Source organism: Cetorhinus maximus, chromosome 3 (genome assembly GCF_964194155.1).
Source record: "Cetorhinus maximus chromosome 3, sCetMax3.hap1.1, whole genome shotgun sequence".
NCBI lineage: Eukaryota > Metazoa > Chordata > Chondrichthyes > Lamniformes > Cetorhinidae > Cetorhinus > Cetorhinus maximus.
The window spans coordinates 63,041,657-63,068,762 of NC_135881.1; the positions used below are offsets into that span (position 1 = coordinate 63,041,657).

Here is a 27,106-nt window from a genome sequence, read left to right on the forward strand (position 1 = left end):
CAGAAGAGGAAAACTGTCATCCATACCTGGTCTGGCCTACATTGACCAGATCCACAGCAACGTGGTCAACTCTCATCTGTCCTCTGAAATGGCCTAGCAAGATACTCAGTTGTATCAAAACACAACATAAAAAAAGCACTACCCACCATTTGGATGCAGTGGTTCAAGAAGGTAACCCATAATCACCACCTCAAGGGTAATAAGAGACGGGAAATAAATGCTTGCCTTGCCAGTGATACTCATCCCAAGAATGAATAAAAATTGTCAGAGAGTGATGATTGCACTTTATTTTTGTTTCTATGAGTCGAGTATTCCAGTTACAAAATAACACTCATTTCAAAACAAGATCTCCCGAGTCTGCCACCAGCTAGGTAACTACAGCTTCATCTGTTTCTTTTGATGATGTTTGTCATGTTCTTTGACACTTTCAAACAAATATAGCAAACTGCTTCAGGTTCCCCATGATAATTTTTTGACAAACCAATGGGGAAAGAGGTTGGAATAAAAACAAAAAATGCTGCAAGTACTCAGCAGGTCAGGCAGCACCTGTGGGGACAATCAGTTAACACGCCGAATCTTCTGTGGCATGGCAATCACCTTTGGATTGCCATTCCACTCCTTTTAACTTACCTTAGACTGGAACTGCACATCTCTCACATGGACTTCTTACCCCAGCCTGCTGAGAAATGTGCGGCATTGCCACTCCTGGAGGGCTTCACTGCAGTGTAGCAGCGTTGGGGGGGAAGTGAAGCCACGGCCCCTTTTTACAGTAAGATAAAAGCAAAATACTGCGGATGATGGAAATCTGAAACAAAAACAAAAATAGCTGGGAAAACTCAGCAGGTCTGACAGCATCTACGGAGAGGAAGACAGTTAACGTTTCGAGTCCGTATGACTTCATCAGAACTGTTTTTGTCCCCCTTTTTACAGCACTAGCTGCCAAATCGTTTAAATGTACCAGGCACTTTGACATGAGAAAAAATAAGTGTGTAAGGTAAGTTGGTAGGATGTCAGGTGGTCGGGGTAGTAGGCGGAGTACCAGTGGGGTGTCGGTCAGTAGCATAGTTACTCAGAAGTTAGAACTGGTAACTATTCTGCTAAGTAAGTTGGAGGGTTCCAGATGCAGGGTAATTGCCCAACTTCCCAGACAATTCCCATGCAGTGCTTGCCTGGGGACTTCCAAGGGGTCCCCCAGTGCATCTGCCAGTGTACAGCCCTATGGGGAATGGAAGATCTGGGGCCAATGCTTGAGGTCAAGATGACCGTTCAATTACTAGAGGTGCAGACAAATCAACCAGATTTAAAAAGGAAATTGCTGCAGTTCATTTGAGTACAGCATAATGAACAGATTTATTAACAAGCCTATGAACACTGGCTGCTTTCAAGGGAGATCTAGACGGGTTCTTAACTGGGGAAGTGGCTTTATAGGTAAACATCTAATCTCCTAGACTGGATTCAATCACATGAGGGGTTCAGGGAGGAATTTTAGGAAGTATTTTTTCCCTTTGTGAACATGGCTTTTCCTGATTTTGCTTCTTCCAGATTACATGGCTGCAGTAACGGGTGGGAAGTATTAGTCATGATGCTCCAGCCATCATGAATTATGAGTAAATCTGATGGACCAGCTAGTTGTCTTCTGCTCATTAATTTCTTATTTTTGTGGAATGGAATAAGGGGGAAAAGTTTAGATACATACTTAGGATTGCTTCAAAAAGAGTAGGAAGAGACTAGGTCAGTAGACAAGTTTTTTGCGAGGGGCTGTTTGTGCTACGACTGTTAGGGTCAGCTACGAGAGAGAAGTAAAACCCCAATTTCATTTCCTTTCTGTTGGTAATCAGTGTTGTTCTTGAAAACAAAGGTGTGTGTTTCTCAGCTCTGGAGTGTGAAGGTAATTGGAATAAACAGCAGCAAGCTACCATGGGTTTAAATATAGAGGATTTATGCTAGAGTCTAATGCTACAACACAGATGGAAGAATACAGTTAAAAAGGATAGTACATTTTTACCAATTACTAACAAAGAAACAGTTAGTAATTCATGTGCATAACTCATCCTGGGAAAGAAGCATATATTGCAGGCCCCCTGAATAAAGTATTTTCACTCCTGAAGGGTAGTCTGGATGGATTCAAACAGTCAGAGTCATATATCAGACTGAAAAAGGAACAAGTTGGGAGCCTTTAAGATCTTGTAGTCTCCAAGTTTTTAAAAAGCAAAGGTGCTGCTGTCTCTGCAGTTGTTGTTCGCAGACTGACTGGTTTCTTCCTGGTTCTTGGGGTAATAAGGTTTGTTATTGGAAGACAATTTCGATGGTATGATCAATCCTTCTATTGTCCACCCAGAATGATTGAAGCTAGAAGACATTGCTACACAATGGAAGATGGAGGGTGGGCATTCACACCACCTTATGATTAACTGGTTTCTGCAGCTTAAAGAACAAAGAACAGTACAGCGCAGGAACAGACCCTTCGGCCCTCCAAGCCTGCGCCAATCATATTGCCCATCAACTAAAACATTTTGCACTTCCGGGGTCCGTATCCCTCTATTCCCATCCTATTCATGTATTTGTCAAGCTGCCTCTTGAACACCAATATCGTACCTGCTTCCACCACCTCCTCTGGCAGCGAATTCCAGACACTCACTACCCTCTGCTTAAAAAACTTGCCCCGCACATCTCCTCTACAGTTTTCTCCTCTCACCTTAAATCTACGTCCCCTAGTAATTGACTCTTCCACCCTGGGAAAAAGCTTCTATCTACTCTGTCCGTGCCACTCATAATTTTGTAAACTATCAAGTCGCCCCTCAATCTCCGTTGCTCTAGTGAGAACAATCCGAGTTTCTCCAACCTCTCCTCATAGCTAATAACCTCCAGACCAGGCAGCATCCTAGTAAACCTCCTCTGCACCCTCTCCAACACCTCCATATCCTTCTGATAATGTGGCGACCAGAATTGCACACAATATTCCAAGTGTGGCCAAACCAAGGTTCTATACAGCTGCAGCATGACTTCCCAGCTTTTATACTCAATACCCCTGTCAATGAAGGCAAGCATGCCATATGCCTTCCTGACTACCTTATCCACCTGCGTTGCCACTTTCAGTGACCTGTGCACCTGTACACCCAGATCCCTCTGCCCATCAATGCACTTAAGGGTTCTGCAATTTACTGTATAATTCCTGCCTGTATTAGACCTTCCAAAATGCATTACCTCGCATTTGTCCGGATTAAACTCCATCTGCCATTTCTCCGCCCAAGTCTCCAACCGATCTATATCCCGTTGTATCATTTGACAATCCTCTTCACTATATGCAACTCCTTCAACATTAGTGTCGTCTGCAAACTTACTAATTAGCCGAGTTACATTTTCCTCCAAATCATTTATGTATACTACAAACAGCAAAGGTCCCAGCACTGATCTCTGCGGAACTCCACTAGTCACAGCTCTCCACTCAGAAAAGCACCCTTCCACTGCTACCCTCTGTCTTCTATGACCAAGCCAATTCTGTATCCATCTTGCCAGCTCACCTCTGATCCCGTGTGACTTTACCTTCTGTACCAGTCTGCCATGAGGAACCTTGCCATGAGCTCCTTCTTGTTACATTTCAAATTCGGAGATATGAAGTCTGAGCTGGCGTTTTGGCTAAGTTCACAGATAATACAATGTATAAATCCACAAATACTTTTGTCTTGGTTTGTCCATTCAAGGGGAAGGATAGTCATTCAATTAGGAACTTTCCAGAGACTTAGGGTAGTCTGTGCCAAAATTGCAAAAGTCACCTGACCCTCAGCAGCCACCTGAACAGTATAACAATTCTAGGGTAAGTATCGAGAGTAAGTAGGGCGTATTTAGCCCAAGTTTCCAACACGGAGATCAATGTAAGAGACATTTACAGAAGGACCAGGGCAGCGGAAATCAGCCAATTGGAAGTTTAAATTTCCCAGGCAATTACAGTGTCTATGCGCGCCTCAGGAGCTCCGATGGGCCACAATGAGAACCAGCAACATGCCACTGCCAATACCAGAAGATCTGGCCCGTTATGTTTAGATCCTTCAGTGAGAACTCATGGTTGAACAGGGGTGCTCCAAATACACTTGCCATGCTGTATTTTCCACTGTCCATGTTTTATTCTTGTTCTAAAGTATGCATTAACAGGTCTGTATTAAAGTCACTATTATAACCACCTTCTCAAGGGCAATTAGCGATGGGCAATAAATACTGGCCTGGCCAGCGAGGCCCACATCCTATGAATGAACAACAAAAAAATGTATTTCAGGCTCCCGCTATTTAAGCTATTAGGTTCTGATCTCTGTAGGTAAATGGCATAGTGTGGACCTAGCTTAATACAGATTCACAGAACTAGTTAGTTTAAATCCAGCTGGGGAAAACAAAATGACTTAAAAAAAACACATCCTTCTCTCAATAATTCTACTAGTGTAAAACAGTCGATTGTAATTACCAGATGATGGAGGAACCCAAAACCTAGTCAACTTCATCAGGTACCACCCTCTTAACTTAGACTTAAAGAATGGCTACAGTTTGATTCAATACAGAATCACAACTTCTATGACATAATAGCTGTAAAGAACATGAACAAAATTCTGCAGTAACCATTCTATATTCCAGAACTGATTCTGCAGCCACCTCTGCAGAAACAGAAATAAATATCCAGAGAAAATCTAAGAAATGAATGCCTGGAAAAAAAATAAGCTAGACATCATCAACTTCCACCATCCTTTCATGAAGTCGTAAAGCATTTGTGGAAAAGAAATATGGACACAAGAAGAATGCTCTTGAATCACTCCTATTCACAAACCAGAAGATTTCTTCACAAACAAGTTAAGGTGGGTTTCTTACCAATTTTACTGAAGGAAACAAATAGTGCATTTGGTCTATCAACACTGGTGAAACACAGAGATCCCTCTGTGTCTGAACAAGAATTTAATTCTCCAAAGTTTCCAGATGACAGCATTAACACCAGCAATCTTCATGAAGAAAGAGTATCTGCAAATTCATCATTAATATGTTCAGCTCATGTTGAAAGACATCCAACCCAGATGCTCCCTGGTATGAGAACTTACGGACATTTAGAATGGTTCCATTATGAATTGCCAGTACCACTCTATCCCTCTTTCTGGGATGTTCTCACGAGCAAAGAAGTTCCTAGGTCCCCTGAACAAAGTTCTCCAGGAAATGAAATGAACATTAAAGGAAGCAGCAGCAACTGCATATCAGTTCCTCCAATTTTAACAATTTCCACACCTTACAAGTGTACCAACATTGTTCAAACAAAAACACAGAAGGTAACTCCATCTCCATTCCTCATAAATGACTACAAGTGTGTCAATTTTGAACCACCCCTGACGCCATACTGGAAGCAGGAGATCTTCATTCCACGCCCACTCAAAGAAGCAAAATATAAAATTCAATGGATTGTGCAGTACAAAAAGAATATAAAATAGCCATAAACACTAAGTAAATCATGAGCAGAATTCTGGAAAACAAAAATATGGAGAAGTTCTAAAAATCAATATTTATTAAAAATTGCCAAGAATACATAGATTTTACAACAGGCCAAAGAGTAATAGACCCCATACCTTGTCAGTGGTTGTCCAATCCCTCCAGTCCAAATTTGGTGCATTTTATTTTCACATGGCTTTATAAATAATTACAATATGAATTCAATATAGAAGTTGTTAGGAAAAAAAATCAAGTTTCTTGCAGCTTCTGCTCTTGAGCATCATTTTCACTTGTAGGAATTTGCTTTATGTTTAGGCAGGAAAGTGAAATTAGGAGGAACTGGTCCCAACAGCATTTCACTAAAATCAGGGTAAAATACACAACATTTAGAATAAGTGATTATGTAGCTGTTAAGTTCATGCTTTTAAAAACACAAACGTTCAAGCATCTTCTATAAAATGATAATTCCGCAAGAGCCAAATGAGAAAAATTACAGTGCCACTTTTTTTTTAAGATGACAGGCTACTGTTGAGACAACTAGTTTAAAAAAAAAAATTACCTGGAGCTAAGCAATATATTGATATACTCCACTTCTATAGTAAGCATTTATAATTAGATCACAACCTAAAATGATCCAGGCAAGGACTTTACATGTCAAAAAGTCATTATAAAAAGGTAACTGATTAAGTCTTTAACATTTAAAGAGCATACGAGCTTACCTTATTTTGATCCAATCAGACACATTTTGGCTAGCCATTAGAGTTTCCAAATAATCTCTGCCTAAATAATAAGGAGGCCTTTCATTAATTCTCTGTGGTATATGTTCTAGAAGACCTATTGGAATATACCTGGAACAAACAATAAACCAAGAAGAAAATTGTGGTATATTTGTTAATGCCCAACATACTACAATTGAAGGCAATGTTTCAATTCTGCAGACTTTCCTTTTACCTGCATAAGAATGACAGCCACTCAAGGAGGAACTTTCTACTCTTTTCCACTCCCTGAGTATCAGATCCCCAATGCTCTAGCCCATAATTCCTAAAATCCTGTAGAATTTCAAATCTTTCTCGAGAGGAAATATCCCAGTGCCGTTGCTCTTTGATCTCAGTGAATATCCAAGGTTTAATCAGTGCCCCTCTGTAATTCAAAAGTCAAACATCATGTGAATTTTATAGCATTTGCTTCTTTTGCATCTCATAGAAATTCACTTATGCAGCAGGAAAGAAAATTCATGATCAGCAGATATTTTATCTCCATTCCATCATTTATGCAAGCTACCTATTATGGTCTATTGTAATTTAGAAAAAATAAGTTCAGAATCTGTCAAAACTAATGTTTAAACTAAAATCAGCTTTGTTTTTATAATCGATGTTAGATAATGCCAAGCTGTCCTCACGTGTAAAAGTGGCATATTGTTCGAAGTTTGACATTTGTTTTTCATTCACCAAATTAAAATTCAGCCCAAAATACTTGATTTGGGGTTGAATTTTGACAAAAGTTTGGGAATGTTAGATACCAAAATAGTAAACTTTTGAATAAGTGAATAAAAAGATTTTCAGCCAATTGTACTGCACCTCAAGGGTCCTTCAATAATATTTTTAGCGGTAGCGAATAGTTAACTGGATAAAAATCCAGTTTCACAGTATCTGCTACTGTCTACGACTGTGTGACATTTTACTGCAATGTATTCTGTGCTCAGAATTGAAATCAATAAATTGAAAAAATCCTCATTCATGGATTTTTCATTTAAAAGCTCCATTCTATTCACTAACGGCTGTAGAAAAAGTGGATACATTGGTTGTGATCTAGATCCTGGCAAGGTCCCAGTGGGTTGAAAGATAACAATGTAATAGTGTTATCCACAAAGGAGGGGAGAGAGGAAATGGCACTGAAGGCCAATTAGTCTGACATCAATCACCACAACAATGATGGAATCCTATTCTGTAAAGGATGACATAAGGAAAGTATTGAGAAAGGATCTTGGTGTTAATATGGCAATCATCTTATTCAAACCAATTGGTAGTTAAACAGGTGATGGGCATTAATTATCCCAACTGAATAGAATAAAAAGGTACAGCTGGAACACTTCGTGTGTAAGTTACTAGCACTGAGGAGTTGTCTTGGAAAAAACCAGCTTTAACCAAGAGATATGCCTGGATTAATTCTTTCACCACATACTCTTATTGTGAATAACACTTGACTCAAAAAATCAGAAAGAAGAATCAGTATGGCTGGAGATTAGAAACAGCAAAGGGCACAAAATACTGATAGGAATAGTTTATAGATCCCCCAATAGTACTGATGCCACTAGGCTGAGTATTAAGCAAGAAATAATTGGAGCTTAGCACAATGGCAATGTAATAATTGTGGGGTCTTTAATCTTCATACAGACTGAACCAGTCAAATTGGCAAAGATGGTCTTGAAAATGAGTTTGTAGAATGCTTTTGTGACAGTTGCCTGGAATAATATGTTGTGGAACTAAAAGTATTTTAAAAGTATTTTTGATCTAGTATTGTGCAACGATGCAGGGTTAGTTAGTAATCTCTCAGTAAAAGATCCACTGGGAAATGGAGTTCATAATACAATTGAATTAAGTCTGAAAGAGGCATACTCCAATCCCAAACCAGAATCCTGAAGTTAAAGCCAATCACATAGGTATGAAGGGAGACCTGGCTAAGGTTGATTGGGAAAACAGACTAAAAGTTATGGTGAAAAATAAACAGTAGGAAACATTTAACAAAATGTTTCAAAATGTTCAACAAAAATACATTCCATTAAAAAACAAAAACTCAGCATGAAGTATTCATCCATGGTTTACTAGAGTAGTTAAAGATAGTATTAAATTAAAAGACAAGGCTTATAATTTGGCAAAGATTAGTCATAAACTTGAGGATTGGGAGTATTTTAGAAACCAAACAGTGACCAAAAGGTTGATTTTTAAAAAAAGGATAATAGAGAGTAAACTAGCCAGAAATATTAAAACAAATTGTAAGAACATTTACAGGTATATAAAAAGGTCATCCCTATGGGGCAAAAATTATCACTGCGAATGAGGAAATGGCAGGGGCATCTTCACAGTAGAGGACACAAGTTGCATAGGGGAAATAGGGGCTAACCAAAGTCTAAAAAGAGTGATGGACTTAAGGTCATTAATATTAGCAGAGAAAAAGTATTGGAAAAACTTAAGGGACTAAAATCCAACAATTCCTCAGGAACTGATAGCCTACATTTTAGGGCTTGAAAAGAGGCAATAGTCGATTTATTGGTTATGATTTTGTGGAATTTTCTAGATCCTAGAATGGTCCTAGTGGATTTGAAGTTAGAAAATGTAACATTGCTATTTGAGAAAGGAGGGAGAGAGAAACAGGGAACTATAGACCAGTTGGCCTAACGTTAGTTATCTGGAAAATGCTCTAATTTATTAAGGAAGTCTTAAAAATGCTCTTTTCCCATTCTTTAATGGGATGCGAGTGTCACTGGCAATGCTAGCATTTGACACTGATCCCCAATTGCTCTTAAAGTCATATATGTTCACAAAAAGTCAACATGGTTTTGAGAAAGACAAACTCATGTTTAGAGTTTTTTTTGAGGATGTAACTAGTAGAGTAGATAAAGGGGAACCAGTAGCATACTTGGATTTCCAAAAGGTGCCACAAAAATAAGGTTAATATGCAAGATAAGGGCTCATGGAGTTGGGGTAATGTGTGCATGGATAGAGGATTAGGTAATGGACAGGAAGCAAAGAGTAGTGATAAATGGGGTATTTTCAAGTTGGCATGTTGTAACTAGTGGAGAGCTGCAAGAAGTGGGGTTGGGCCCTTAGCTATTTACAGTCTATATTACTAACTTAGATGAAGATGCAGAGAGTAATGTATCTAAGTTTGCTGATGATACAGAACTAGGTGGCAATGTAAGCCATAAAAAGGACCCAAAGAGGCTGCAAAGAGACATAGACAGATCAAGTAAGCTTGCAACAGGTGGTAGATGGAACATGATGTGGGGAAGTGTGAGGTTATTCTCTCTTTGGTAGTAAGAATAGAAAAACCAAGTAGTTTTAGAAGGTGTGAAACTTGTGAATATTGGTGTTCAGAGGGAATTGAGTGCACTCACACAAAGTTAAGAGGCAGGTACAGCAAGCAATTGGGTAAATGGCATGCTGACCTTTATTGCAAGTGGATTGAAGTACAAGAATAAGGAAGTCTTGCCACAATTCAGATCACACCTAGAGTACTGTGTGCAGTTTTGGGTCTCCCTATTTAAGGAAGGATAGAATTGTCTTGGAGGCAGTACAGTGAAGGATCACTAGATTGGTTTCTGGGATGAGTGGCTGACTACATTGGACCTATACTCTCTGAAGTTTAAAAGTTGAAAGGTGATCTCATTGAAACATATAAGATTGAGGATCTTGACAGGGTTGACACGGAGGTTATTTCCCCTGGCTGGGGATTGATGGAGGGGGAGAAAAGACTTGCATTTATCCAGCACCTTGTGTGTCCCCAGCACACTGTAAAAGTGCTTTACAAACAATGAAGCACTTTTGTAATGTAATCACTGTTACAGGAAATGTGGCAGCCAATTTGCACACAGAAAGCTTCCACAAATAGCAATGTGATCACGATCATCTGTTTTTACTGATGTTGACTCAGAAATAAATGTGCCAGAGCATTAGGAAGAACTTCCTTGCTCTTCTTCAAAAGTATTATTTGATCTTTTACGTCCTCTTGAGTAGGATCGGAATCCCATCCAACTGGGAAATTTATGGAATAACAAATCCAGACACACGGACATGTTTTGACCTCATGTTTGGAAATCTAAAGTACAAAAGCCCAGCTGCAGCCACCAGCACAGGGCTGGGCAGAATTTAGGGGTTAATTCAGTCATTTAGTAAAACCAGTGGCTCATCAAAAGGGTTTGGACATTGACTGATTGCTATCAGAGTGTTTATAGTACCAGGGAAATGCCATTACCTGCCATTGACTCAAGCAATTAAGAGTCTGATTACCCAATACAATGGCACAAGGAACATGTCATCAATACAATATACACAGGGAATGATGGTGCCAATAAGGTCTGCACCACAAACAAACAATAATACTGGAATCTGGCATTGCAACTACGATTGGTTCCTCCCAAGACGAGGAATAGGGTCATTCAAACCTTCATCAACCCTGGAGCCAGGTGCTATTGCTGTGTTACCTCAAGCAGCAGCAGAATTGTTCATACAATGAGAACTGGTAATGTTCATCTGGGATATATCTCCCATGGAAAAACCCTGTATTGTTTCAACTAGCAAGATTTGATCACATTCGTCGAAACTATGCATGGAATAAACTAAGAGTGCTAACTACAGGACATTGGAAATATGTTTGATACATCGGAGCTGAATTATTATAAAAAGGAGGGCATATCAGAGTTTTTTGCTGCAGTCGAAAGGAGGGTCAGGGTTGGTCACCTCGACTCAGGATCTACAATCAGCTCTGGACAGACCAGCCGTGTTGTGGATTCTACGTGGTTTCAGCCAAATCGTAGTGATATTGGTCTGAGGGTTTCAGGACAAGACGTAGTGCTTTGCCTGTATTTTGTAAGTTTTAAACCGAGTCGTAGTGACTTCATGGTGGGTTAGCTGGGAATTGGGGTGTCAATTTCAATCAGCCGCAGGCAGCTTTGTACTGAGGGCACGTTGTTTTAACTTTGGGGATTTTTTCTGTGCTTGTGTTATTTTAATTAATCATAAAAGTATCTGTATTAGGGACAATAGTGGGTTCAATAAAATATAAAAACCTTGGTTGAGTTAACCTGGAGTACTGTGTACAGTTTTCATCTCCTTACCTAAGAAAGGATATACTTGCCATAAAGGGACTGCAGCAAAGGTTCACCAGACTGATTCTTGGGTTGGCAGGATTATCATATGAGGAGAGACTGGGCCGACTAGGCCTGTATTCACTGGAGTTCAGAAGAATGAGAGGAGATCTCATTGAAAGTGTTAAAATTCTGACAGGGATGGACAGACTAGATGCAGGGATAATATTTCCTCTGGCTGGGGTGTCTAGAACAAGGGGTCACAGTCTGAGGATACGGGGTAGACCATTTAAGACAAACGAGGAGAAGCTTCTTCACTCAGAGGATGGTGAACCTGCGGAATTCTCTACCACAGAAGGCTGTGGAGGCCAAGTCACAACGTATTTAGGAAGGAAACAGACAGATTTCTGGACTCCAAAGGCATTAAGGGGTATGGGGAGAGTGCAGGAGTACAGCATTAAGATAGAGGATCAGCCATGAACATACTGAATGGCAGAGCAGGCTTGAAGGGCCGAATGACCTACTCCTGCTCCTATTTTCTATATTTCTAAACACTGTCTATGTAATTTTGTTTTTTTTATAAATCCTAAAGTCCACAAACCATTTAAAAGGAGCAAAATCTTATTTAACATCTCATCCAAAAGATGATATCTCCAACAGTGCAGCACTCCCGGAATAACTTTGCTGGAGTGTCAGCCTAGATTTTCACATTCAAGTCCCTAGAATGGGACTTGAAGCCATAACCTTCTGATTGAAGACGTTACTAAGTGAGTCACGGGTGATTGTAGGAAAACAACAACAGAATATGCAGAGAGGCTGTTTACCCTGGCTGGGGAACCTAGAACTAGGGGTCACAGTCTGAAGATAAGGAATTAGTCACTTAGGACTGAGATGATGAGAACTTTCTTCACTCAGAGGGTTGTGAATCCTTAGAATTCTCTATCCCAGAGAGCTATGGATGTTCAGTCATTCAGTAATATCAAGGCTGAGATTGATACATTTTTGGACTCCAAAGGAAACATGGGATAAAGGGGGTGGGGTGGGGTGGGGTGGGAAAGAAAGTGATGCAGCTGCCCAAGACATTTTTTTAATCCTAAAAGCAAAATAACATTTGCTAGAAATCTGCAATAAAGAGTTAGCGTTTCAGGTTGATGTACTGATGAAAAGCCATCAATCTGAAATGTTAACTCTGTTTCTCTCTACAGATGCTGCATGATCTGCTGAGTATTTACAGCATTTTGTTTTTATTTTTACTGTATGATGGAGCAGGCTTAGGGGATGTACAGCCTACTCAGCTCCTATTTTATGTTAAAATATCATCACTTCTTCTGGCCTCTGCTCTCACCTTAAAAGAGTGGAATATTTCTGTGTACTAATAAAAATGCATGCATTATATAGTTGAGAACAGAAAGCAATTCCATCTGAGGTCCAACAAGTCAATGTAGCCATCATAAGAACTATACAAACCAGGAGTTGACCTGCCAACATACTAATTGGATCAATTAGAGCAGGGACTCATGCTCTTATCTGCCATCAAAACTCTTCTGCCAGGCTTTCGAGTTCATGTATAAGGGACCAGGCTCATTGATATCACAAAAAAAATCTTAAAGTAGCTAGTACTTGTGTATTTCCTCTAACCCACATACCCAGAGGAAAATAATAGTCTAGTCCTTTCAACTATGAGACACAACAACAATCTCAGCTCCTAACTAGGTTCTGGCATCAAATCTTGCTCACTCAGAACTGCCAGTGTGGAGGAAGATGGGCACCTTTATTTGGGGTGATTTTAATGGGAAAGAAGCTCTTCTAATTTCAAAATTGCATGAACAGCCTTACAATAATTTAACAAGGCAGCCTAACTCTTCCTTACAGCTCCTAATAAGGTTAACCATCTTGGATAACCTCCTACTCAATTTATTTGATATTTTTCTGATAACTTCAATTAATTTCCCCTGTCAGAAGTAGGTGTTTGAAAGCTTTCAACTTTATTCCCAACTTGTAAATAAACCAAATCATGTGGCCTGGTACTTTGTGTTCTACATACAGAAACTTCTGAATTCCAAACACACTAAATGGATGAGCATAGTTTCTGTAATGCATGCGCACACACTTAATGAAAGTGGTGAAATGGTACTTTCAGAAGGGCAAGGGAAATAACGTGCATCTGAACTTTAGTTGAAATTCTAATGCAGAAAAGTGACACATTCTATTTCTGCATAGATTACACACCTTGCAATCATAACTCCAGAAACATTAGTTGTTGCCTTAGCTCTGTTGGCATCTTCGAATGACAGTATATCGCCATTTCCTGTGAAAAATTAATATTTTGGTTACATACAGAGAACTGATCTATAAACAAGTAATGCAAGCTTTTTAATTAGTTTGCACTGGCAAAGTACTGTAGTAACTGCTACAGCAGATTGCAAGCCTGATGGAACCACTACTGTCACCTATAAAGAACTTAATTTTGCAACCAGAAATCTATAAACACTGGCATAAAATTATTTTTTCCCCTCACCATTCAGATAAAGCTCCCATATAGGTATACTCTTGATGCCATGTCACCATCTTAAACAGAATATACACATACTACTGAATTAGTATTTTGTTCATTTGTTAAATGAAGGTTTGGAGGAGACAATTGTACATCTGAGGGCTGAAAATTTCTAAAAATCAGGGACTATACTAAATTATAGAGTCTCAGCTATGAAGAGGTGGACACGCTGATCTATGCAAGGATATTTGGAAAACTAAATTGAATCTATTGAAAGCTGAATAAAGCATGTTGCACATTGCCAGTCATCTGAGTTAAGGTTCATTAATTGTGTCTGGAGAGCATCACAAGGATCAGATTTTGATTGAGGCATTTCTGAAAGTACTCAGTGCTCCTTTACATAAATTACATTGTGCTTTTGGCAAACTCAGACGAGCTGGTGCACTATTAACTTAAACAATTAACTTTTTTTTATTCACTCATGGGGTGTGGGCATTGCTGGTTAGGCCAGCATTTATTACACATCCCCAATTACCCTTGGGAAGGTGGTGGCGGTGAGCTGCCTTCTTGAACTCCTGTAGTCTATGTGGTGTAGGTACACCCACAGTGCTGTTAGGGAGGAAGTTCCAGGATTTTGACCCAGTGACAGTGAAGAAACAGCAATATGTTTCCAAGACTAATGCCAGTAATGGGCAGGTTGTCTTGTAAGGGAAGGTTGGACAGGTTAGGCTTGTATCCAGTGGAGTTTAGAAGCATAAGAGGTGATGTGATTGAAACTTTTAAGATCCTGAGGAATGTTGACAGGGTGGATGTGGAAAGGATGTTCCTCTTGTGGGAGAACCTAGAACTAGGGGGTCACTGTTTAACAAGGGGTCAGTCATTTAAGCCAGAGATGAGGAGAAATTTTTTGAGGGTCGTGAGTCTTTGCAATTCTCTTCCTCAAAAGGTGGTGGAAACAGAGTCTTTGAATATTTTTAAGGCAGAGCTAGATATATCCTTGATTTAAAAAGGGGGTGAAAGATTATCGGGGGTAGGCAGGAATGTGGGATTGAGGTTACAATCAGATCAGCCATGATCATCTTGAATGAGAGAGCAGGCTCGAGGGGCTGAAAGGCCTGCTCCTAATTCATATGCTCGTAAGTCAGAATGGCGAGTGGCTTGGAGGAGAACTTGCAGGTGGTGGTGTCCCCATGTTTCTCCTGCCCTTGTCTTTCTAGATGGTAGTGGTCGTGGGTTTGGAAGGTGCTGTCTAAGCAGCCTTGGTGTGGAAATTGGCAGCGGATGCTCCAAAGCATATAACAGCTTGGTAGATCAAGAATTGACATCCAAATTATTGATCAGAAGATACAAGGGAGCTCTGATGCAGTTGTTGATTCACATTTGAACCTGGGTGTCATAAATTAAATCTCAACACAGTCCTTTGGCACCACACTAAAAAGGAGGAAAAAAAGAGTTCTTTGATGTTTATTTAGCACCAGCAGAACAAGTCACTTTGTGGCATACAAGACATGCCCAAATAGTTCTCCTTCATACTTTAGAACTCCAACACATGCCATGCTAGGGCATTCTCAAGCATGTGTGTGAGATATGGTACTAAGGGGGCAGCAGCTGCAGAGAAAAAAGGGCTGCAGCCTACACCAACATGCCACTAAGTACTCCACAGAGAGAGTCAATGGGCAAGCCCATTTACCAAAATAGCTATGGATTAAACAGTTGGTGATGAGCAAGGCTGGTTGCAGCAGTAAACTTAGACATCAAAATCAAAGGCAGGGGGGACAATGCAAGCTATCCAATCCCACCAGTGCTATTTAAAGGGATCAACAACTACTTACAGTAATTGTTGCTAGTTGACTTCTTATGGCTGTTCCTACAATTCTACAAGTGCTATGTAGGTCCTTCCACCATTTTGAAGGCAGGTGTTCATTGTACAGTTAATGAAGAAATTCTTAAACATTGCAATGACAGTTACTAGAGGATGTCATCTGGAGTCTGCATGTCAGATCACAGACCCCTATCCAGGGATAGATGCCTACCTTTATTGTAGTTCCCTATACGAGATGTTCCTCATCTCAATTATTTACAAGTGAAAAGGAAGTGTCACTCTGGACTGCTCTTATATTTGTCATTTCAGGAACAAATGCAGTTTGACCACAGGAACTGTAAAAACTAGACAATTAAAAAAAATTATCTAAACTTACCAAACAATGGCATTGGATTAGCCAACTGAGCGCAGTAATCTATGTACTCCCAGTCTGATAATTTAGTGTAACGCTGCTCTCTAGATCTGCCATGGAGCTAAAGGAACGTGAACAGAAGATCTTAACAATAGGAAATGCCATAATCATACTTCTGATGCACAGTAAGCAACTATTTTAATCACATTGTGCAAAAATGTTTTTGGGCATTACAAATGCTGTCAAAGCTCCAAAATCCGCATGTGCGCATAGTTATGGGGTAAATCTGTACACACGCAGTGAACATCCACTGGAAGAATGTAGAGCAGTTAGGTCATGACAGCAATTAGTGTGCAACACTGATTTGAAGGCAGTGGTATCATTTTGACGTTCAACACACCAGCTAATGCCCTCCCAACATCACACAACAGAACATGCAAGATGGACCCACCAATCCCACCAGTGCTAATTTAGTACGCACAAATTTTTGTAGCGTCCAATCTGAGTGTTTACGTGGCTCGTCCACGTTGTGTCTTAACTCCAGGAAACCACATCCAAGGGCAGTGAGGAAACCGCAACCGAGGGCAGTGACTCAGGTGGAAGAGATCAACAACTACTTACAGTAATTGTTGCTAGTTGACTTCTTATGGCTGTTGCTACAATTCTACAAGTATTTAGGGCTTTCTAGAGTTGCTTCAATTTATAAAATTCTACAATGAGAGGTATGTCAGGTGCTGAAGGAAATTTTTCTGACTTAAAAGGATTCTGCACCAGTTGCTCCCAGGTATAGGTGCACTAGCAGGCATTTCCCTTGGAAAACTGCATGGCTTGTTGGATGAACAGAACAATGCAAAGCAAAACAAGTTGCTCTCCAGAGGAGATCATATTCGCCCAGCTCCATCTTCTCCATGGGTGTTAGAACATGCAAGCACTCAAATCCTCCTCCTACCCCAGTTGTGCCACTTCTCCTGCAGGAGACAGAAGTGTGTCAGTGCAAACAGTTTAGCTGTTATGCCCATCATGACTGAATAGCTAGCACCTTGTGTGAGATATAAGTGTGTTAAATTTGCAGCAGTGCATGAGGCTGAAGTGAAGCAAATGCATATTAAATAAGAATCCTGTTTGCTAGAGATTGTTGGTAACTGAGTGGGGTGTGCTGATTTGGGCAATGACTGAGGCTACTGTTACAGTTGGTAGGATATGGCATTTGACGATGTATCCACTGCCTTGGCTACTTCTGTAAGATCATTTAACTTCTTGCAGCACTCCATGCAGGTACTTTCAGCCTGACTCCTAGCATTGACCTCCATTGCTATCAGCTCCCACTGCCTTTTGACTAAGTCTTCAAGGCCCCTTTTCCCTTCAGTCCAATGTCCGAAAACCTCTTGGAGCCCACTCTCCACCCTGCTGTGCCATTCCTTGCAGATCAGATTCTCTTCCACCATGACTTCGATGCCTGCTCCAGCCACAATGCGCCTCCTCTTTAAGAAGTGCAAGGTAGTTCTAAGCAGTGCTAGTAACTCACGATATTGACCTCTGCATGATGCATCCACCCATGACCAGTGTGGATAGTGCTGGCTAGAGGCAGGAATCATTAAAACAAGCAGGCAGCACAAAGCTGAAATGCTGTTTGCACTGCAATCAACAGACAATAGTCAATTGCATATCGCGATCGCTGCCCCCATTTTCAGGGCCTATCCAGCTTAGATTTAAAATCACTTTATAGTGTTAAGGAAGGCATCAATTGTAGGTGATCCTACAAACAAAAGTTCACTTTTCTTCTCTTCACTAATCCTACCTTCTGTTATTCATGTAGAGGATACTTCCTTCATTTGAAAATGAGGGTATACAGGGAGCAATTATAGGCCTTCAACTCATTTCCAATTTGGATGGAGGCAAACTTTGCCTAATGATTACAGTGTACAATTAAGCAAAAGCTATTAGTTCACCATCTTAAGTACTGATTATATAGCTTCTCTGCAATGAGGAAACCAAAACTACTTATATTTTTTCTAGTTGCAGCTTTTAAACTTTCAATTCACTGAACACCAATCACATAATGAATATAATTTAAATGGTTCACTACAGTATACACCAATAAGAATAGAGTAGTAGGGCCTCAGTAGCTTATTAGCATCTGGGCTTTACTAATGTTGGGTAATGGAAATATTATTTGACAATGTAATTTTTATGTAATTTACTGAACAGTTGGAAATGTTTACATCTGTAGTATTTTAAGGAACCAAGCAGTGAAAGCACACAAGTTGCTTTGTTTTAACCTTGTTTCAGCCTGGAGTCTCTGGTCATGCAAGTAATATCATGTAATATCAAGTTATAATCTTCCAATTGTGTTTAAGTATCTCTCTGGCACTTTTATCATGAGTCTCTTCCCTGCCTAGCTGTTGAATAAGTTGCCCTCAAGCTAAACATTAGTTAGAATTGCAATTCCCAAATTTCTGTCAATATATCCCCTGCTTGGCTCCCTGGCACTTGTGAAATTAAAGCCTGAGTTCAAGGGTCAGTGAGCAGAGTATATGTTGACTGCAGGACCGATTGTGGTAACTTCTTCCATGCTCAAGATAGCTAGGAAATGGACAACATTAGCAGTTTAAATAGGTTCTTGATTAAAAGTAAAATGCTAATGAATGGGAGGAACACACTGGAGATTCTAACAGTTAATGCAATTTTTGTTTAGGAAAAAATAACTAATTTTACAAATTTAGGACAAATCAACAAGCCAATTCACTCCAAATCGACAAGCCAATAAGCTAAGGGGAAAAAAAAAATCCAAATTAAACCGGTCATTTGACCTCACAATCCAATTTAGGGGGCTATTTGCAGCTTTCCTTCGCCAGCTGAGGTTCTCAGTAGACTGGCTATACCATGTGCCTCTGGGCTGCATTCATAGCTTGTCTGAGAGATGTTAGCTGAACTGAGATTTAGAAGGATTCCCTATAGCTTTCTTTCTCTCCAGTGGAAAATAGCAGAAGAATTCTCCAAAGATCAGGGTTAGTTTTGCTTCCACACAGCAAGTAGAAGGACCCTATTAGAATAAATTAATAGCCCCACAGGTTTTGTTTTACCCTCTTTTTTGCGTGTGTGAAAATGCCAGGCAGCTGTCCATACTGAAATGACTGAAATCCAGAATTTACTGCGTGAACAAACTACACAGGATGTCTTTTGCTAATGCAAGATGGCTGCCGATACCCATCTGCACATGCGCAGAAAACCAATGACATCATTTGGAGGAGACACAGTGGCGGTTAGATCTTATTTGGATCCTGAAGCCGTTCACCCAGTTTGAGCCCCGCTGCAGCCAGACAGTCCAGGCTCTGCCTTCCCACAGTTTTCAGAGAGCAGAATGGGGAGGGGGAGAGGCTTCTCTGCCACCCCGTGATGGGCACAATTTCGGATGACAACTTCCATATCCAGCGTTTGCAGCTCCTGGGCTTCTTCCCGGTGACAGGCCTGGATTAAGGGGAAGAGGCTCCAGAGTTGGAGATTCCGAAACTGCAGGGAGGCTGCGCCCCAACTGCTTGGTCGCCGTGGGGTTCAGAAACTGGATGAACGGTTTCAGAATCCAAATAAGATCCAACCAGAAGAAGCCCCAGAGCTGCAAACATGGGATATGAAGGTTGTAATCTGGGATTGCGGCCGTCACCGGGTGGATCAGAAACCTCCCCATCCCAATCCCTGCCTCCTTTCCGCCCCACCAGCTGTTTGATAAGCATCTCTGCTCCTGACCACTGACAACTCTGTCGCTTGCAATGAGTAAAACAGCACAACTTCACATGCATGTCATTGCCAGCAAAAGCAGCCTAAACTATATCACTGCATTCTATCGCTCATGGTGCAGCATTCTTCAGCACGACCCTTAAGCGAAATATTTGGTTGAGACTGTGATCTGCAATAGTAAATTAGTAACACTGCTCTTTGCAAATGATAAATTATCTAATTATATTTATGGCCACTGTTAATCAGGTTTTAACAAAGTAATTGACTTCACAGCCTCAAACTGTAAATTTACTAATAACCACATGGCAAATTGAGATGTTGGGTCAGATCTTCCGAAGCCAACAGCAGCAAATATTGATGTGTCCATCACTGTTAAACTTTACAACCCAACGAAGTCCTGACGTGATCTGTAATGTGTGTTTTAAAAGACACTGTCCCTTGAAGGGTTAATGCAGGACTCCGATTGCTATTCCTGGAAAAAGCATCCTTTTATAAGAAAGGGTAATTAAGCAGTTGTAAAAAAAAAGGTAAACCTCTTGACCCTGGGGGTCATATTGGTTTTATGGCTCTGAAAAAGAACAATGCCTGGAACGGTGTTTTTAAAAAGTGAGCTTTGGTTTTGCTTTAAGAGAAGGACCAATTGCTTAAGAAGGATGGCAGCAGCTTTTTTGCAGTCCAGAGCCAGTCCACAGCTGAAAGTGAATGTAAGCTGCTCCTAAGTTGCCACATGCTGGGTTAGAGCACCTGCGAGTGTTCCTCGAGCCCACCTGAAAAGCAGTCCAAGTCATTGACTGTTTCATGGAGCACTGCTGAGAGACCAACCATACAAACTGGATGCCATTTCAAGATCTCCACCATCTAGCCTTTACACCACTGACTTCTAACCTTTTGGCAGAATTCCTCCATTTCTATTTTTATTTCATTGCTTTAGTATGTGTGTCTGTTTGTGCCTGTGTGAGAGACAGAGAGAGACTTACGGTATCTCAAAGAGTAATTAGTAAAATTTCATATTCCATACTCTCGGTTGGTAAGCTTTGCCTTTCTATTTGTCAAGACTGGTTTTAGAATAAACGAATAAGTTTGTTGTTTATTGAAAGAAGCCTGGTTAAAGTCTCTTTTATTCTGGCCATTTTGGTGAGTGAATTGAATATTTAAACTAACATTGCAACTGTGGAGTAGTGGGGCTAGATCAACTGCGCACTCCTCCTATCCGGGTCATAACACAATCCAACCTACTGCCCAACCAGACTACCTAGCCTCCAACCCGACAGCTCACTCCAATTTCCCGCACCCCACCCACTCACTGATAACCTTTGAGATCTTTAAACACTTAACCAAATACAGCAGCTGATATCATTAAAAGGGGGCATGCCTTCTGCGCTGCTCCTCTTCACCAGCGCTCCCCGTGGATGGCTGTACTGAAGCATTGCTGCCATAGCCAGGACAAGACCACCCAGCTGGAAGGGCACCAAAAAAGATAGGATGCAATCTTCGCAGTGCCAATCACCCCAACATTGCTGCTGACCAGAAGATCTGGGCCATTATGTTGTGTACTTGATCTTCTGCTTTAAAAGTCTTGCTGCTAACTAGTAAACAGAAGATACAAAATAACTGGCAAAAGAATAGAGTGCTTGATAACACTTACTGTAATGAGGGAAAGCCCACAATCCCTAAGGTTAGGTATTATTTTGTGGGCAATGTTGACCTTTTCATGTACACCAGTCCTTATTTTTGCAGTCAATGGAACATCCAATACCTACAGCAAGTTAAGGCACAATTAACTTTAGTTTCATGTAACAAAGTGGGAAGCATATTGATATTAATGAATTGTAGGTCTATAGAAGCTACTTACAGAATCCATTCCTTTCACAATATGTTCCAACTTGTTCAAACGATTCATTAGACCACAACCACCTCCCTGGATGATTTTTAAAAGTGGATAATTTGAAGAATATTTTAAAACTATTTTTAAAATATTCACAAACTTGAGGTCAGAAGCAAAATTTATCCATAATTTCTAAAGCATGGTGCATGTTTACAGGTTAGATTAAAAAAAACAAACTGGAAACATTAATCTAAAACTCAACTCTACTTGCACAGATGATCACTTAAGATTTAAAATTTACATCTATTGAACAATATTAGGTTTGTTAAAAAAAAGTTGCAGAATAATTTTGCAAACTAAAAGAGATAAAATGTACATCTTCACTTCCAAAATGGATGCATGAAAATTGAATGTGTTGTGTTTTGAGCAGACATTCTGCTTTGCCAGATTACAGGTTACCTACATATTTTGTGAAAACAAAAATGAAGAAATGTATATTTATATAAAACATCCCTCATGTCAAAATATCTCAGGGAGGAGTAAAACAACTCACCTTGTGATATACTAGATCTATTGGGCAACCCACATTAATGTCAACAAAGTCTACATCTATGTTCTGGTTCAGAAGCTCAGCACATTTTGTCATGGTGTCAGGAAACGCTCCCTCTAGCTGTAAAATGTAATACACTTTAACTGCAAGTAAAGATATTTATTCCATATACTTTTGTTGGAACAAAAGGATATTCCAACAGATCTTACTAAAAATGTATTTGATTTTTACAATAAACATAAGATGACTTTAAATAAAGTTTTAATTAAATTAATTTAAATTAAATAATTAATTAAATAAATGATCAAGATAACTATTCCTGAAGCCTTTTTATAAAAATGGATGGCATTAAGATCTGGGAAATTGGTCGAGGCACCTCACCTGTAAAGTGCTTGAAACAAAATTGAATTGCTTTTTCTCCACTTGACACTTCCCAGTAAAATGACATTACAAACGGGTGTGGATGTATTTCGCACACTTAAGAGAATTACAGGTGCAAAATGGTCTATCTCCATTTGGACAAGTAGTACAACAATTGTCTAAGTGCTAAAGCAGTTCAGTTGCTTTGCTGTACCAAAGCACTGTAAGTAGCTGAAGAGCTCAACTCTTAAGCGATAGCCCTTGCCTCAGATGGTGCAGATGTAAATCATAATGCTAGATAATGAATCCTAGTCTTAAATACCATTATTTAAGATGCTTCAAGATAAGGAACTTATGAGAACAGACCTGCACTCCGAAGAAGTCTTCTGTGTAATGGCGTTTCAACAATGCCCATTCTGAAGACTGACCTTGCAAAAGCTTTATACACATTGCCATCTCTCCGCAAGTAATGTCAGCTCCAAACCTTTTACATATTCGACGGAAAGGGAGATTTCCACACTGTAATGAAACAAAAGACTTGCATTTACATAATGCCTTTCACAGTCTAGGGATGCCCCAAAGCACTCACTTGAAAGCTAATGAGGTACTTCTTGTGAGTTGAGTCAGTGTTGTAATGCTGCAAATACAATGTAACAGGAATAACATATGAAGAGCCGAAAACATATACTTCTACTAATCCAAAAATTAGATAAACCAACAAACCAGTTCTTAACTCAAAGCGTTCCTTTGTAACAGTTCCATGAAACAATTTTTTTTCATGGGATGTGGAAATTGCTTGCAAGGCTAACATCTGTTGTCCATCCCCAATTGCCTTCATCGAGGTGGTGGTGAGCCACCTTCTTGAACTGCTACAGTCCACTTGGTGCACGTACACCCACAGTGCTGTTAGGAAGGGAGTTTCAGGATTTTAACCCAATGACAGTGAAGGAACAATGATTTAGTTCCAATACAAGATAGTGTGTGATTTGGAGGGGAATCTTACAGGTGATAGGTGTTCCCATATTTTTTTTATATTCATTAACAGGATGTGGGCTTCGCTGGCCAGGCCAGCATTTATTGCCCATCCCTAGTTACCCTTGAGAAGGTGGTGGTGAGTTGCCTTCTTGAACCACTGCAGTCCATGTGGTGCAGTTACACCCACAGTGCTGTTAGGAAGGGAGTTCCAGGGTTTTGACCCGGCAACAGTGAAGGAACGGCGATATATTTCCAAGTCAGGATGGAAAGTGACTTGGAGGGGAACTTCCAGATGCTGGTGTTCCCATGTATCTGCTGCCGTTGTCCTTCTAGGTGGCAGTGGTCGTGGGATGGAAGGTGCTGTCTAAGGAACCTTGGTGAATTCCTGCAGTGCATCTTGTAGATGGTACACATTGCTGCTACTGTGCGTCAGTGGTGGAGGGAGTGAATGTTTGTGGATGTGGTGCCAATCGAACAGACAGCTTTGTCCTGGATGTGTCCAGCTTCCTCAGTGTTGTAGGAGCTGCACTCATCCAAGCAAGTGGGGAGTATTCCATCACATTCCTGACTTGTGCCTTGTAGATGGTGGACAGGCTTTGGGGAGTCAGGAGGTGAGTTACTTGTCCTTGTCCTTCTAGGTGGTAGAGGTTGCAGGTTTGAAAGGTGCTGTCAAATGAGCTTTGGCGAGTTGCTGCACTGCATCTTTATTTAGTACACACTGCTGCCACTGTGCATTGATGGTGGAGGGAGTGAACAATAAAGTTGGTGGATGGGTGCTGATCAAGGGACTGCTTTGTCCTGGATGGTTGAGAGAGCTGCACTCAACCAGGCAAGTGGAGAGTATTCCATCACACTCCTGACTTGTGCCTTGCAGGTGGTGGACAGGCTTTGGGGTGTCAGAAAGTGAGTTACACACCATCAGCCTCCAACCTGTTCTTGTAGCCACATTATTTATATGGCTGGCCCAGTTCAGTTTCTGGTCAATGGTAACCTCCAGCATGTTGGCAGTGGGGGATTCAGCAATGGTGATGCCATTGAATGTCATGGGGTTATGGTTAGATACTCTATTGTTGGAGTTGGTCATTGCCTGGCACTTGTGTGGTATGAATGTTACTCGCCACTTGTCAGCCTAAGCTTGGATATTGCCCAGGTCTTGCTGCATTTAGACATGGACTGCTTCAGTATCTGAGGAGTTGCGAATGGTGCTGAACATTATGCAATCATCAGCAAACATCCCCACTTCTGACCTTATTATGGAGGGAAGATCACTGATGAATCAACTGAAGATGGTTGGACCTAGGACACTATCTTGAGGAACTCCTACAACAATGTCTTTGGGTTGAGCTGATTGGCCTCCAACAACCATAACCATCTTCCTTCGTACTAGGTATGACTCCAACCAGAGGAGACTTTTCCCTGATTCCAACTGCCTTCAATTTTGCTAGGGTTTCTTGATGCCACACATGATCAAATGCTGCCCTCATGTGAAGAGCAGTCACTCTCACCTCACCTCTTCAGATCAGCTCTTTTGTCCATATTTTGATAAAGGGTAACAAGGTCTGGGGGCCCAGTGGCCCCAAAATGAGCACTGGTGAGCAGGTTATTGCTGAACAAGTGCCCCCTGACAGCACTGTCAATTACACCTTCAATCACTTTGCTGATAATTGACAGTAGATAGGTCTGGTGGTAACTGGCCGGGTTAGATCTGTCCTGCTTTTTGCGACAGGCCATACTTGAATAATTTTACACTTTGTCAGGCAGATGCCAGTGTTGTAGCTGCACTGGAGCACAAGTCTTTAGTAGTACAGCTGGAATATTGTCAGGGCTCATAGCCTTTGCTGTATCTAATGTTTTCAGCAGCTTCTTGATATCACATGGAGTGAATTGAACTGGTTAAAGCTTGGCACTTGTGATGCTGGGGACCACCGGAGCAGGCTGAGATGCATCATCCATTGTCATTTCTCGGCTGAAGATGGTTGCAAAGGCTAACCTCATATTTTCCACTGATGTGCTGGGCTCTGCCATCAATTGAGGGTAGGGATGTTTTAGTTGTTTCATTTTAGTTGTTTAATTGTCCATGACCGGATGTGGCAGGACTGCAGAGTTTTGGTCTGATCTGTTGGTTGTAGAGTCACTTAGCTGTCTATAGCATGCATGTAGTTGTTTAGTTTCACCAGATTGGCACCTCATTTTTTTGGAATGCCTGGTGCTGCTCCTGGCATGCTCTTTCATACCCTTCATTGAACCAGGGTTGATCCCTGTATTGATACATTGAGAAATATGCTGGGACATGAGGTTACAGATTGTGGTTGAATACAATCCTGCTGCTGTTAATGACCCACAGGAGACATTGAAGGGTATCTCAGTGTGAAAATGTGACTTGGTCTCCACAAGGACTGTACAGTGGTCACTCCTACCAATAATGGTCAAGGACAGAAGCATCTGCAACAGATATATTGGAAAGGGAAACCAATTAGGTTTTTCCCTCCTATTGGTTCGTTCATCACCTGCCACAGGCTCAGTCTGGCAGATAGGTCCTCGGGACTCAGTGAGCTGAGCCACTCTTGATGATTGACATTGGAGTCCCCCACCCAGAGTACATGCTGTGCCCTTGTTACACCCAGTGCTTCTTCCAAGTAGCGTTCAACATACCAAGGCATAGCTAAGTTTGCCTGACGCTGTCCATCCCTGATATGCAGAACAATGCAGGGAAACGGTAGCATAGTGGTAATATTATTAGACTAATAATCCAGAGACTCAGACTAATTCTTTAGAAACATGGCTCAAATCCCACCATAGCAGCTGGTGGAATTTAAATTCAATTAATGGAGTAAAAGCTTGTCTCAGTAATGGTTATGAAATTATTGTAAAATCCCATCCGGTTCTGGTTTCCTTCAGGGAAGGAAATCTATGTCCTTACCAAGTTGGAACTACATGTGACACCAGACCCTTGGCAATGTGGTTGATTCTCAACTGTCCCGTGAGATGGTCTAGAAAGCCACAGTTGTATCAACAGAAAAGTCAAGTAAGAATAACAGGCCACCCAACATTGAGCTAGGCACCAGAAACTACAAAAGGCATACCTTACCCTGCTGCTATGGTGGGATCTGAATAAACATCGTCTGGGCCTCTGGATTACTAGTCCAATAACGTTACCACTATGCTCCCTTCAGGGATGGACAAGGTCTGGCAAACTTACTCATGCCTTGGTATGAAAGCCTAGTTGATGGTAATAACGCCAGTTGTGATCCCTGTCTAGAATTTTAGTTCTTTTGATTTATCTGGCATCAACAACAATTACAACATCCTACTTACTGTTGTTAGTGGGGCCAGGTAGAGCTTATCCCTGAAGTTCAGCTGCAAAATAAAAATAAAATATTTACTTACCACAAAAATACTTGAAGATTAAATATATACAAAAGAAACAAGATAATGCATAGCAGTGCTGTTACATTGCAAATTTCAACTACCGACTGTTAACTTTGCAGAAATAGTGATTTTTGTGGTAATGCTAGAATGTTGATCAGTGTAGACAATGATTTATAAAACCCCTCCTGCCTACTCACCCACCCCCAACACAGACAAAGTATATTTATTTTACATTTTGGTTTGAAGTTAAAGGCTTTTTTACAAATATTTTACAGATTAAAGTGTATTGCGTGTAAATCTATTTTTCTATGAATGCACAGGTGAGAAAAGAACAAGGAAGTGCGTAAGTAATGAAACAAGTCCTTAA

The 27,106-nt window shown here is 40.7% G+C and overlaps 1 protein-coding gene across 2 annotated transcripts in view; it reads right to left on the reverse strand.

The window, feature by feature from the left end:
• Positions 1 to 5,504: 5,504 nt before the first annotated feature.
• dus3l (dihydrouridine synthase 3-like (S. cerevisiae)) overlaps positions 5,505 to 27,106 on the reverse strand; it is a 47,481-nt gene continuing 25,879 nt past the window's right edge. For both annotated transcript variants that reach the window (XM_078538464.1, XM_078538463.1), the window contains exons 5-14: positions 26,686 to 26,727; positions 22,762 to 22,914; positions 22,039 to 22,155; positions 21,513 to 21,578; positions 21,306 to 21,416; positions 15,950 to 16,046; positions 13,487 to 13,565; positions 6,406 to 6,594; positions 6,174 to 6,302; positions 5,505 to 5,813 (exon numbers count right to left, since the gene is read on the reverse strand). In XM_078538464.1, coding sequence (XP_078394590.1) covers positions 5,741 to 5,813; positions 6,174 to 6,302; positions 6,406 to 6,594; positions 13,487 to 13,565; positions 15,950 to 16,046; positions 21,306 to 21,416; positions 21,513 to 21,578; positions 22,039 to 22,155; positions 22,762 to 22,914; positions 26,686 to 26,727 — 1,056 coding nt within the window. In that variant the 3' untranslated portion in view covers positions 5,505 to 5,740. The remainder of the gene's footprint in view (positions 5,814 to 6,173; positions 6,303 to 6,405; positions 6,595 to 13,486; positions 13,566 to 15,949; positions 16,047 to 21,305; positions 21,417 to 21,512; positions 21,579 to 22,038; positions 22,156 to 22,761; positions 22,915 to 26,685; positions 26,728 to 27,106) is intronic.